The sequence below is a fragment of the Eulemur rufifrons genome, chromosome 8, assembly GCF_041146395.1.
Source record: "Eulemur rufifrons isolate Redbay chromosome 8, OSU_ERuf_1, whole genome shotgun sequence".
NCBI lineage: Eukaryota > Metazoa > Chordata > Mammalia > Primates > Lemuridae > Eulemur > Eulemur rufifrons.
This window is the reverse complement of record NC_090990.1, coordinates 105873706-105887855: the sequence shown is the minus strand read 5'-3', so window position 1 is coordinate 105887855 and position 14150 is coordinate 105873706. Positions and strand designations below refer to the sequence as shown.

The window sequence follows — 14150 nt, the reverse complement described above, 5'->3', positions numbered from 1 at the left end:
CAGCAGGAACCCATGGACAAGCTGAGGGCTTTGACCAAGGCAAGAATTTGTGAGGGCCTCTTACAACGCTAACACCCACTGGCTGAGTGGGCTCAACCTTTCTTAGTCTTAATTTCATCATTCCTAAGGTAGAACTTCATGTTCTCTCCTACAATAATAAATATTGTCAAGAATGGACAATCCTTAGAAGTTAGACCTTGTGGAGTGTTGGACTCAAATTCTAGTCCCTAAAAATGAGCATAATCTTGGGAAATCATAAACTTCTATGCCTTAGAATTCTCATCTGTAAAACAGAATGGGGTCCCTTCCAACCCTAAAATTTAGCTATATATTTATTAGGAGCTGAAGAAACAAAAGCACTTGTTCTCTCAACTTGAAAGTGGAGTTTACAGGTAGAGAAGACTGGAGGCAAACTTTAACACAAATGCTGTGATTAGCTGAAGAACTGAGAAGCCAAACTTCTATCATCCATGTTTGCAACACAGTGAGTGCTCATCATCATTATGGGAAGCAAATTTCAGTAAGTGAGAAAATCGAAACCAGGTCTCTTTAGCCTCAAAAGCCTTCGTTTTTAGCAATTTTACCATTTGGGTAAAAAAATGACTTTTTATCTTAAAATTTTTAGGGTAGCAGTAACAGTTTGAAGCTTTTATTTATAGGATGCTTTTAAAAATGATTTCATCATTATCCATTAGTGTTTATGTATATACAATGTGTTAAATCCATATATACCAAAATAGAATTCTTTTTCAAGTGAGATGGAAATACATGAAGTTAGAAAATTCAGAGGGCAAAAATTCTAGTAAAATAAACCATGTAGTAGAATAAATAATATTTTAAAACACAGTTTGATCCCATGTGCAATGTAGCTAAATTAACATTACTATGGAGACTCTAACCTTTAGATTTCATGACTGTTAGCGTGCTTAAATTCTCAATATCATTGTGCCTTTACCCTAGTACTGTACAGTTAATATTCATTTGCATTTTTCTTCTGATTCAGTAATAATTTTGAACTTTTACATATATGATGTATGAGACCTTAATGCCTAGTAAAGGGTTAATCCTTTTTTTTTAACATGTCTATCATTGTTATAATGAGTTTGTTTTTGAGCTTGCTGAGCTGAGGTGACAGGGTCTGGAACACAGCAGCCCAGAGCTTATTTTGGCAGTGGTTTTCTCTTATTGATACAATCTGTGAGTACCTTCTTTCCACCTACGCAGGCAATCCCAAACGTTTCTTGCATATTCCTGGTTTGGTTGTCTTTTTCTTATGTCCATACCTGACTTTTTGCTCCTGCCTTCTTTTACAGACGTTCTTAGCTATGTTACATCAAATATTCTATGGCCAAAACTCGACAAAAAGCGTTTTATTTTAATTATTTCCTATATGGAACTCTTAATTAGCCTTAGCTTTATATTGTTTATACCCACTATTGCCTTTTTTCTTTATTTAATTTATATCCTCAGTCCTAACAGAAGACAAAGAGAAAATATCTTGCTACGGATTTTCATAGGATCTAAGTAGGGGAGATACGGTATAGAAACTTAACATGACTAGTTAAGAGTTTGAAATGATTTCCAAAGCAGCGAATCAGCTTTATCACTTAGGGCTCTCTTGTACCAGTCTTTACAACCAGCACCATTCCTTAAAAGGTTGCCCCAAGTAGGTTTCCTATTTTATAGACAGGGAAACTAACACAGAAATTAGTATCCTGGTCAAAACCATGGTAAATAGAAACAAGAACGGAAGAAAATTCATCTAGTTTTCTTGGCCATGTTGCTTCTAGCCATCTTCAGGGAGAATACACAGTGCATCGTAACCTGGGCAGTCTTTCCTTAACTGACGTAGAAAAGCGTGAGGCCAGCGCACATAGTTGCAGGAGCATCTTAGATCAAGACTCCACGAAGCACAAGCACAGAGACGTAACAATGGTTTATTTTGGGGAGAGCTGCGGAGCAGACAAGTCTGCAATAACGGGTGGTCAAGGCAGGAACAAGGGCCACACAGATAAAACAGGAGTACCCCGAATCTGAGCTTTGATTCAGCAGCAAACGCCTACCATGATGCTGTCATTTTTCCTTCTGAGAAAAAGTGCAATCTAATGGGCTACTCTCTCACTTCACCAGGGGCAGTGCCGGGATCCCGGGGCTTTCAGCCCTCCAGAGCAGAGGGCTTCCAAAAAGTCAGGGGAGCTATACCGGTCGTGAAGCGACTTGGGGACCTGGAAGGTCTCTCCTGTGGGCACCAGGTAGCGATGCGTTAGCCGGGCCGGGCTGGCCGGACATGGAAGGAGAGCCCCTGCACCAGCCACCGCGTCTGCAGGACCCCTGCGAGAACGAGAGGGTGGAGGGGAGCGCAGTGCCGAGAGGGGCCTGCTCCCTTGGGAGGGGAGAAAGCCGGCAATGGCAAAGGCGTGCAGACACTGAGCGGTGAAGAGAAGGGACCGGAAAGGGGACCGGGCAGGGTGGAACTGCATCCTGGAGGTGTGAGGAGGTGGCCTTGAAGACTGGGGTCTAGGCCGGGGCCAGGGCGGCAGGGAACAGAGAGGGAAAGACCGGTTCCTTCAGCAGTCCCAATTCGTTTCTGTCAAAGATGGCCAAATTCCACGCTTCCCTTCCCCCCTCCACGCCTTTTGCAGTCCCCTTTGGTTGCTCCCTGTGCTGCGGGAGGCGGAGGGGCGGTCCGGGAGAGTGTGTGCGTGAGGAGGAGGGTGCGGGAAAGACGAGACCCTCCCTGGCCGCACCTCCCTCCCCGCGGCTCTTCGGGAGGTAGAGTTGGGAAAGAACGCTCTGCCGCTTTAAGGTGGGGAGTGGGCGTCACCTCTGGCCGGGTGACGATCTGTGAAAAGGGACGTGGTGGGCGTGTCCATGCAAACCAGGAGGTGGTGCCGGCGGTGGGCGGCCCCATAGTAAAATGTTGGGGGGGCGGGGTCGAGGAGGGGAGCCACCTGGTGGGCGGGGCTCGGGGGCGGGGCCTCTACGGGAAGGCGGGGGAGGGGGAGGAGGAAGCGGCCGGCTGGTACCACTGCGCGCGTTCCGGGAGGGGGAAGAGTGACATTCCCAAGGAGGGGGGCGGGCCCTTCCCGGCGGCGGGGCTGGGCGCTGGGGCGGGGAGGGGCAGTCCCCACTCCCCCGCCGGGCGGGCCGTCGGGCCCGGGGAGGGGGCTCTTCTCTGCTCGCGTCAGAGGCGGGGCCGGCTGTACCTTTCGTGGCGCGGTGCGGCTGGGGGAGGGCCGTGGGGGAGGGAGAAGGGGCGGTACCGGGAAGGGGGAGCCGGAAAGGGGGAGGCGCCGGCGGACAATGGAGCCTATGTGTGCTTGCGGGAGTGGGACGGCGCCGCCGCCGCCGCTGCCGCCGCCGGGGGGAGACGCTGCGCCGCCGCTGCCGCTGGCCCCGGCCCCGGCCCCCCGGGGCTGAGAGCCGCCCCGGACCGAAGCCCCCTCCCCTACTCCGCTCCTCCTCTCCCCTCCCCCACTCCTGCCTCCGGGGTAAGTGGCACCTGGGAGGGGGGAGGGGAAGGACCAGAGCCGGGGGGCAGCGGGGGCCGGGTCCGCGTCCGCGTGTTTTGAGCTGGTTTGGGGGCAGGGGCAGCCCCAGCCGCGGAGAGCCGTGGTTGGGGGAAGGGTCGGGGGTCGAGGTTGCGGATTTAGTGAGTTGAGTCTGGAGGAACCTGTGGGAGGAGGCGGGGGTGCCCCACGAGCGGTGGGGAGAGACAGGGGCATCTCAAATTTTTTAGAGGTTGCGTCCCAAGCAGTGCTTGGAGAGGTTAAACGAGGAGATGGGACCGTCTCATGGTCCTGGGATGAAGGGGCTTTGGAGGGGCGAGATGGAGAGCTAAATAAGGGAATTCAGATTGAGTTCGGTGGGGTCTGTAAGACCCCTGAATGGTTAGAGAGGTAAAGGGGACTTTGCAGGCCAGTGACTTGTTGAAGGGTGGGGGGAGATGAAAGCTAAGAAGAATGTATGAGTAAAGGGCTCAAGCAGGTGAGTTGGTGATGTCTAGGTCACTGAGTCATTGTGGGGGTCGTGGGACACACCAGTGACTTCCAAAGTGGAGCCTTAGTCACTGGCCTTTGAAAGTTGCAGACTATTAAGATGTCACTGATTAGTGTTGGGTGAGCCTGGTGAAATGGAGATATCCTAAGGAAAACAACAGGAGGGTTGGTTATTATGTCCAGAGGGAAGGGCCAGAGGCCTGTAATAGTATTGCTAGGGGCCTTATGTGAAGGCTATCAAGCATGAAGGAGGCCTGAAATCTGTCCTCCAAGAGTCCTAGTCTGCAAGAAAGTAAGGAAGAATGGGTTTTAAGTAATAGAGAGCAGAGACTTAGAGTGTAAATTGGAGTCCAGTGGGGATTAATATAATTACTAGACAAGGTAGAGAAATGGACATAACTATCTCTTAGTGGAGAAAGTCTCTAAGGTGGGATAGAATAGATACAAAGTTAGACTTTGGTTACGGCAAACACAGGCACTGACTTCAGTGGGAAAATGATTGTCTATGTAAGGAGTTACATTTTGGTCAAAGATGTGTAATGGAGTTATTTGTTAGCACTTGATATATTCAGGAATTAAATGTTCATTCTCGGGCAGAGATTTGGGTTCTTGTGCACTGAACACAAAGCGAAGAATCAGAACTAGCAGGGAGTAAGGATAAACAGTAAAATAGTTGAGAGAGGGGAGGAGGGCAAAAGGCAAAACGATGTTGGAAGGTAAGATTCATGGATTAAGAACCTTTGTGGAAACTGTTTAACATGATTGTCCTGTTGGTTTTGTTTTTTTTACTGAATACTAGTGATGGGAAAGTTTTAGCAAGGAAGAAATGTTTGTGTGAATCATGTAATGGTCCTAAGTAAAAATTTTAGAAAGGCCTCCTTATTCACTGTTGAAAAAGACCCAAACTGTCAAAGACAGAGATGGGTTTATAAAAGGAGCTGTTAGTTAAATGGCATAAGCATGCTTTGAAGAATGAGGGTTTCATTAATTGTTTGAGGGTTTGGACAACAAGAGAAAATTTAATGTAAAGTTGAGAAAGGTTGAGATGGGGGAGAGGAGTATGATACTTGGTAGCTTAATGACCTAGAGCTTTGGTATTGAAACATTAAAATATTATTTTATAACATAGTATTGAATATAAGATGATAATGGTTTCCGAAGACGTGGTATACAAATAAGGAGGTCATTGGCTAAAAGATGAAAGAACAATTTCCATACAAGTTCTCTTTTTATAAGGCAAGTAGTATGTATTATAACTTTGCTCTTCAGCAAAAGATTCTTCGCCTGGATTCTTAGATGACTAGCACAAGCAAAAAAGTACTTATATACTTGGAATTTACTCTATGGAATATTTTCACCGTAGCCTTCAGAAGTTATCTACTGTGAATCAAAAGAAAATGTTCCCTCGCTTGTAGGGAAAAAAATACAGAGGTTTCACAGCATTATAATCGACTATATATTTGATCATGGTGACTTGGTACAGTGGTTAGAGCCTTGAACTTAGAATCAGGAAGTTAGCTCTCTTTTTGACTTTTGTGTGACTTTGAACAAATCTTTCATATCTATTCTCCAGTTCTTCCATCTACAGAGTGGTGAGACCACCTGCTCTATAACCCCTCATAACTGCATTTCAACCTAACCAGTTAATGCCCATCTGCAAAGTGCTTTGAACATCTTTGAGAATGAGAGTTTATGTAGTCCAACTTGTTTCTCACTTCTAACAAAGTGCTATCTCACTAACAGACCATATTCAGCCTTTGTAACGTTATAGTAACATGTTCAATCAAGGAACAAAAAGGAGTATCTTGTACATCTGTCTTGTTCTGTTGTTTGGTTTTTTTTTTATATTAGTTTTGAAAGGTAATAAATACCTCTCTCAATTTAGTGGCAAGATAGTAATAGTGATGACAGTTGTAGAAATGTAAGCAAAGGTCTCCGTGGGAGAATGGGAAGATAGATGCTGTATATACCAACCCCAAACGTTTGTGGCCTTAGACATGTTTCTTGGCTTCCTGGCAGCTTAATTTCCTTCACCTATGACATAGTGTTGGTGGAATGACTGACTTCTCTGTCTGCCTTGGTGACTATGATGATTGAGTCTATTGAAACTTTACTTGCTCCAGATCAGGAGTTCTTGACCTTTTATGTCCCATGTACCCCTTTGGCAATCTAGTGAAGCCTAGGACCCCTTCTGGGAATTTTTTTGTAAATACACAAAATCAAATACATAGAATTACAAATGAAATGGAAATAGTTATCAAAATGTTAATTGTGATATAGTAATACATGTGTTTCTTTATAACATGTTAAATAATAAAATGTAGCCATAAGTCTAATGATCCTGTAATTTTGTAGTAACAAGTATGCATATTATGCCAAGATATCTACAACAACTATAATGTGATGTAAAAATGTCTTGTGGTCACCAAGTGTCTGTTGGTGACATGGTCACAGGATTACTAATTACTGTCACGGGTTGCTACTAACACTACATTCACAATTGAAGGTCTTGCTAACTTTTACTTAGAGGTTAGTCAAAGTGAAGATCTAAGTTTTTCTCAGCAAGTTCACAGACATTACCCCCTCCTCCAAGTCTATCCACAGACCCCTGGGGAGTCGGTGGATCCCATGTTAAGAACTCTGCTCTAGACCAGCTGATTTTTGAAAGTTAAATTATCTTATGGCCACTTGGATTTTAGGTTTTGTAATATTTTTCAGCATCTCCATCATGCTAAGAACGGGGTCATACAGAAGACATGAAACAAAAGTCCATTTTGCAATCTGTGGTGACTGTTCTTGGTTGTGGAGAAAGTTAAAAACAATGATTAAAATGAGGCTTTGTGTCTGGTGGATTTTGCTTTTCTAAACTCCCAGTCATCCCTTAACATGGCTAGTCCTCAATGGGATGAATTTGGGCTGCAGTGTCCCTATCTTCAATTTCTTGCATTTTGAGTTTTAGTGATTTTGCCTTCCTTCCTTATTTTTGACCTAATTGTTTTCTTACTGTTCTGTCTCCAAATATTGCTTTAGCCCCAGAGCACTGGGGAATGGGTGGTTTTCTTTGGAATCAATGTGAATTTGGGGTATGAACCTTTCCTTTCTTCTTATCCCTGTAGGACTGAATGATTCCACTTTGACCTAAAAATTCCCTTCTGTTTGGGTGGCAGAGTTTGTTCTTGGAAAGCTCTTCTGTGTCCCGATGTAGAAGAAAGAGCAAATTGGACATCTTAAAAGGTAAAGAACATGATGATAAGACCATTACTTTTGTGATTCAATCTGAGTATGTTGAATTTTTCTTTCTGTTTCTGTAGGGTCTCTTGTAAGTTAAAACTACATTTGTTTTGCGACTACTTCAGTGGACTAAAAATTATAAAAGAAAAAAATTGCATTTGTTTATTATTCTATTAGTTTCCAAGGCAAAAAGTCATCAAATTAAATGCAAGTCAAAACTATTATATAAGCGCAGTTACCTTAAACCTTTTCGTGAGCAGAGACTTGTGCAATAATTCATCTCATAAGGCTGAGGAGAAAAGCAGGTAGTGAGAAGTTAAACAAATATTTATCATGTCATCATTGGTTTGGGTGACTGCAAGGTAAGGGTAGCAATATGCAAGCCCCAAGCTCATTATAATACATGGATCAACTAACATTTATTGAGTTTCTACCAAGTGTCAGGTGCTAAAATGATGAATGATAACTGCCCTCAGGGAGTTTCCTGTCTATACCTAACAGGAGGGTGCTTTTGTAAGTGTTACAATAGTGTCATGAATATAATGCTAGGGAGCCAAGGAAGATGTACAGGGGATAGTTGGTAGTCAAGGAGAATTTTACAGAGAAGGGACATTTGTGCTGAAATATTACTTCGGGTAGCCATTATTCTAAATGATGATAGTTGAAATTCATTTTCAGATGCTTGAATTCTGTCAAAGCTTGATACAAATTTTTGTTTGAGGTTTGTTAGCTACTGAAGGACAATAGATGTATTTTTACCCCATGAGTACTAAAATAAACATTAATACTTTATTTGGACCAAGGTTTTCTATACCCGATCATTTGTATAGTTTGTTTTTCCACATATGTTGGGGAAAGATTGGTTCTTCCTATTGTGTGCTTTTTCTGAAGGAAGCTTTTTAGTAGTTGGCATGCCAGAAGTTAAGAATGAGCTAGGAATGGAATCCTGAGGCCTTTTAGTTCCACATTCTAAGTTTGATACTATGCCTTTTATGGAGTAGTGGTCATAGCATAAAAATGAAATTTGTTAAACATGACATAGTTCTAATAAACTTGACTTTTTAGAGCAGAGAAGTGGGAAAGCATCATTGGAAGAGTTGAAATTGGAATTGTAGAGGTGATTCTGAGCTTGGTCAGATTAATTTGTAGATTTACTTACAACGTATGGCAACCCTATTTAGAAATTCTTTTAAATATTCTTAAGTAATTTAGCCCTAAGACAGTCTGGAACTTGGTTCTCCTTTGCAATTTCAAAACTATACTTTTGGCCAAAGTGGGAGGCTCAGTGTCATAATTCTGGTTTATAAGGACTAATGTTAGAAATTGTTCTGCTTGACCAGTAACTGAGTGTTTTATTGACTTAATCTAGCTCAATTCAGTACAGTGCTTTGCACACAGTAGGCACTGAATAAAAAGAAATCATCTGGCCAGGTGGTTCAGCTCTGAGTTCTCCCAAAAGTGTATGAAAATAAGTTTTCTTGCTGGATGCTTGCCATGTAGAGTTACACTTGAGAGTAGGGAGGAACTGTGAGTGATCTTCACTTTGTAAATTCAAAAGTACATCTAAAATTTTACCTCTTTGCACCTTAACAGTCCTCAATTCTCTATGCTAATAAGGAATGGGCAGAAGCAAAATGTACTGGCTTTTTTCCTACTAAATGCCCAGAAATTTAAGTAGAAAAATTGATTTTATTTGTACTTAATATTTCTCCAGCGTGTGAAAATAAAATGTACAGTTGGGAAGAGAGGAAAGCCAAAGAGCCTTGAAATATCTACAGACCAGATATATACCCTGTAATAACTGGGAGTTGATTCTGTTTATGTGAGCGATGACAACTTCCCCATGAACTAATATTCTAGAATAAACAAGAAACCTGTTTTTCTCTTTAGATATTCAGTGACAAATTTATATTGTTGTGTTTTTTTAATCCACTTAGGAATTTTTTTCCTTTACTTTATTGTCTTCCAGGTGAGGGTCATCTTTGAGCAAGGGTTCCTGGACTGCTCACCTCCAGGATGAACACTGCTGTGTCGTGACCCTTGGGGTTTTGGTGAGTAGACTGAGGGGCGATAGCACCGGGGCACAGGCATGTCACAGAAGGATGATCTTGGGGAAAAGTTCAGCTTTTATTCAACAAATGTTTTTTCTTTACTTTACCCAAGCTCATTGCCGCCCTGTTCCCCCCGAGTCCCCAACCCCTGGTCACCACCATTTTACTGTCTGCTTTAGTGAGTTCAACTCTTTTAGCTTCCACATATAAGGGAGATCATGTGGTGTATTTGTCTTTCAGTGTCTGGCTTATTTCACTTAACATAACGTCCCCCAGGTTCATCCATGTGGCTGCCAATGACAGAATTTCCTTCTTTTGAAAGGCTGAATAGTATTCCATTGTGTGTATATACCACATTTTCTTTACCCATTTATCTGTTGATGGACACTTAGGTTGATTCTATATCTTAGTTATTGTAAATAATGGGGCAGTGAACAAGGGAGTATAGCTACCTCTTCAACATACTAATTTCATTTCCTTTGGATAACAATAAATTTTTTTGAGCAAATACCATGGGCTGGTCATTATAGTAAGTGCTGGGTATACAGAGATGAAAATTCAGTCATGGTTCCTGCCTTCATGAAGCTTATGGTCTAGTAGGAGAGATGAATGTTATACAAATGATTACATAATTAACACATGTAATTACAAAACATGAAAAATTTTATGAAGGAAAAACCCAGGATGCTATGAAAAGAAGGTACTAGAGAATTTCATGTAGATTGGTGGCATTAAGGAAATCGTCCTTTGGAGAAGAAACCCTTAAGCTGAGACTACATTCATTCAACAAAACTATTCAAACTTGATATGGGAGGGTTGAAGGTAAGGAGGAGGTGTTGAGAATGACTTCCAAATTTTTGGCATAAACAACTGGGTGGATAAAGGAGCCATTTATTAAGATGTGGAAAACTGAAGGAAAAATAGTTTTGGGAGGAAGGCTATACAGAGATGAAGAATTTATGTTTGCGCCTGGCAAGTTTGAGACATCTAGGGAGATGTCAAGCAGGCAGTTGTGTATACAGGTCTGCAGAGCCAAGCTGAGCTGGACATACCAATTTTGGAGTTGTTGGCTTGGAGAGACCTTACAAAGTGAGAGGAGAAGAGTCCAGAGGAACTCTAAATTTTAGAGATTGGATAGAGAAGGGGCCCAGAAAGGAAGCAGATAAAGCATGACTGGAGAGATAGAAGGAAAGCCAGGAAAGTGTGGTGTTAGGGAAACCAAGAGAAGACAGTTTCAAGAAGCGAGTGAGCAACTGGCAAAATTTAAGAGATGGAGTAAGATAAGGTTAGAAAAGTAGCCAGTGATGACCTTAACAAAAATAGTGGTTTCTGTGATCTAGAAGTTGGTTTAAAATGGTTAAAGGGTGAATGGCAAGTGAGGAAGTGAACACTGTATGTCTTGTGTACTCTGTAGAGGAATTTGGTTCTGAAGGGGAATAGAATGCTGGAGGTGGGCTTTGGTTTTAATTTTTCTTTTTTTTTAATTTTACACTGGAAGATAGATGCTACAGTAATCTGAATGCTGATTGGAAAGGTACGGTAGACACAGGAGGTAGAAGGGAACGGTCAAATGAGAGGGTGAGAGCTCTCAGAAGCTAGAAGAGAGGGGCCTAGTACTCTTTAGTGGGACTGACCTTTGGGAAATAGTGGGCTATATATTTTTTGTTTCAACAATAGAGAGGAAAGAGGGGATAGGTACTAATGAAAATAGGTTTGCCTAGTTAGTGAGCAAGGCTTTCTGCCCAGTGACATCTCTTCCTATTAAGTACTGGGCAAGACCACACTGGGAGTGGGAAGTGGGGGAGGGAAGGTAGACAGGGCATCAGGCAGAATAGGCCAGTGAGCTTGCTAGAGAGTGGTCATAGTCATAGTAATAGTTATTGGGGTGCTGATGTTACACTGCTGAGTACTTTCTGCTCACATAGACTAGCTCACCTGGCCCACAAGTGATGAAGAACACAGACTTTGGGGCCACTTACTAGGATGTGACCGTGGGCAAGTTATGTGACATTTCAGAGCCTCAGTTTTCTCATCTCTAAAATAAGGATAGTAGTAGTACCTGCCTTACAGTGTTGTGAGTGAGTTAACATGTGTACAGGGCTTAGAACAATGCCTGACACGTAGTAAAGATTTTAAGTATTATTTAAGAAGTGAAGAGACAAACATAAGTAAATCTAAAGAGTTAGGAGATTTAGTTATTTGGGGGGAAAAAGATCTCTGACTATAATGATTCTGTGGAAAATCTTTTCCAGTCCTTTTAGGTAAACAATTGAGCACTAACCTGCTGAAGAGCCTAATTTTATTCTTTGGAACTACGTGATAAGATACTTGGCAGATTTTTTGCTCGGTTGTTTTTATCGTCAGAAAAGCCAAAGCTAAGGATGATTTATTTCAACAACTTCCTAGGATTAGGGATTGGAAAACCTGGATTTTATTCCCAGTCACTGGGTGAGCTCACATGCTTGTTTCAATCTCTGCTGTCTCTCCATCCATGAAGCAGCAGTAAGGGGGTGGCTTGCAGGAAAGAGCCAGGGTCTGAGAGCACTGATTGGAAACCTAGGAGACGTCGTTCGTACCCCATGTGCTCCGTTCGTTCATCTGTAAAATGCCTGTCGATCAAGGTCGGGGGAATCGTGTGGCTAAGAAACTATCTGTAGAAATACTTTGAAAATAAAAGTGTTTATGTTCACAGCATTATTAGAAATGATCTTTGCTACCAGCTCATCATAAACGCCTGGCAGATTAATAAGGTGATTTGATATTTGTAATATGTTTTGAGTTTCTTTGGAAGAAAAGTACAACACAAATGCCAGTTGTTTCTGTTCTGTGAGACACTGAATAAGTCACACAGGATCTAAGTACATTCTTAGTACATCATGCTGAGTATTACAGAAAAACCAAAGAACTTGAAACAAGGTTCTTGTCTTCAAAGAACGTAGTCTTCACAGGGAGATAAAATACACACCTAGGATTATTCAGTGCAGCATGTGATTGAGTGCTAGAATGTGTGATGCAGACAGAAAGTACCAGCAGAAGTTGCAGAAGGGGACCATATAGGTGGTAACTGCTTTTCTTTTCCTGAGGTAAATGTTTTCTGATGGCTTTGTCCATGCAAGATTAATTTGCTACTTCTGTTTTACCAGTGACTTCTAACATTTAGTGAGAGGTTACAAAAAGGTTTATGATTATATATGTCAAACTTGACAACCACAATCCATTTTCTTAGTCTAAACCAATCAAACAAACAAACAAACAAAAAAAAAAAAAAAACTGGGAGTTGGTAGGGGATAAAAATATAACCTTAAATATAATCAAGACCAAAATATGTTTTAGCATGCTTTTTCCTGAGGTTCTTTATTCTAGTTTTTTTCTGACTTTTTTATTAAAAAGGAAAAAATTTAATTGAGTATACTCAGACCTTCCATAAATTCCTTTAAACGTTCCAGGTAAAATAGCTGGGACCGTTGCAAATATCTGTATGAAGAAGTAGACATTTAACACTTGACAGTGATCATAGCACCAAAACCTGGAATATAACCGATCCTCCCAGTTTCAGTTCAGTTCTCTAGTCTCTCTCATAGGCTATATAAGCTGTAACACCTGAGCTAATTTTTACTCCATTTGGTTCTTTAGTCACTAATCCTGCTTCTAATATCCTCCTCCTTCCTTTCCATACTTTGTCAGTAAGCTACCAGAAGCTGGAGGTGGGGAAGGTGAGGGGACAGTAGTTACAAGGAAACCATATTGGAACTGCCCTGGGAGGGAGCAGTGACTTAAAGTATGTCTTGGTTTTGCCTGAACTAGTCTAGGCTTTCCTAAATAAAAGACTCTCATTTGTTCTGTAGCTAGGTTTGGGAATATTTTCTTGACCTTTATGCTTCAAATTAGCCTTGCAAATTGGCTTAAAAATTATCTTAGCCTTCAAAGATGTTCTTTTACCTTCAAAATTATGGATCATTCCCATGCTTAGCCATGCCTGCAGTCCCTGTCATTAAGCAGTGAGAACACGAGACACATACTCGGCATAATTTAATAGAAAGATCATGGAAATCAGGGGGCAGAACTGATTGTATTTGGTGTTGGCTCAATATTTGATTTCAGAAGTACCTCCTTTCATGTACCCCCATCCCTGAGGCCCTGAAAATATAAACATAGATCAATTTGCTTCATGGTTTGAAATGGGTGGGTTTGTTACATTTCAGTGCCATTGTTGGCCATCAGAGCTAAAATACCAAATAGTCCCTATGGATCTGCATTACCCAGAGCTCTCAAAGCATTGTTTTTAAAAAAGAATAACACAAGTTTTTGAAGGTTTTGTATTTAGAAGTAGAGAAAATGTAAGGGGGAATATACGGCTAAAGATAAAATTGTCTTTCTCCCCTGCTCACATACGTCTGCTCCGTGCTGCTCGGGTGGGAGGCCTGCCTGCCTGGCAGAAGTCTTAGTCACCCTTCAGCTGCTCTAGCACCAGAGCCTTTGGCCGGAATAGGAACATCTCCCTTTCCTTTAACCCTGGTGGAAGCTGGGGAATGATCAAGCTGCTGCTTTATTGACTTGGCTAGTGCTTTCACCTTGATCCTGTTGTAAGGGTGTTTTATGTCTCTGTGTTTTCACTCCCAACTTTTTTTGCATGGCCTTTTCCCATAGTGTGCCCTGGAGATGCGAGATTTTCCTTTGGCAGCAGGAGGCACACACCCAGAGAATGCTGGAGCTGCAAGGGGAAAGGACCCACTTCCACAGCAGAGAAAAACAAAGAGGAAAAAGGCATACAGGTGGCCAGCGCTAAGGGACGCACCCAGCAAGCAGTGGGCCACTGCCACTGCCCCCAGCAGCTGTTTCTGCTGCAGCCCGAGAGGAACTTGGTGAGCCC

The 14150-nt window shown here is 42.3% G+C and overlaps 1 protein-coding gene across 1 annotated transcript; it reads left to right on the top strand.

Moving 5' to 3' along the window:
- The first annotated feature begins 3451 nt into the window (after positions 1-3451).
- LOC138390868 (uncharacterized) lies at positions 3452-14146 on the top strand. The gene is made up of 4 exons (XM_069480734.1): positions 3452-3491; positions 7115-7232; positions 9199-9280; positions 13928-14146. Exon 4 carries the CDS (start codon positions 13940-13942, stop codon positions 14144-14146), a length of 207 nt encoding a protein of 68 aa, XP_069336835.1. The 5' UTR covers positions 3452-3491; positions 7115-7232; positions 9199-9280; positions 13928-13939.
- The last annotated feature ends 4 nt before the right edge of the window (positions 14147-14150 follow it).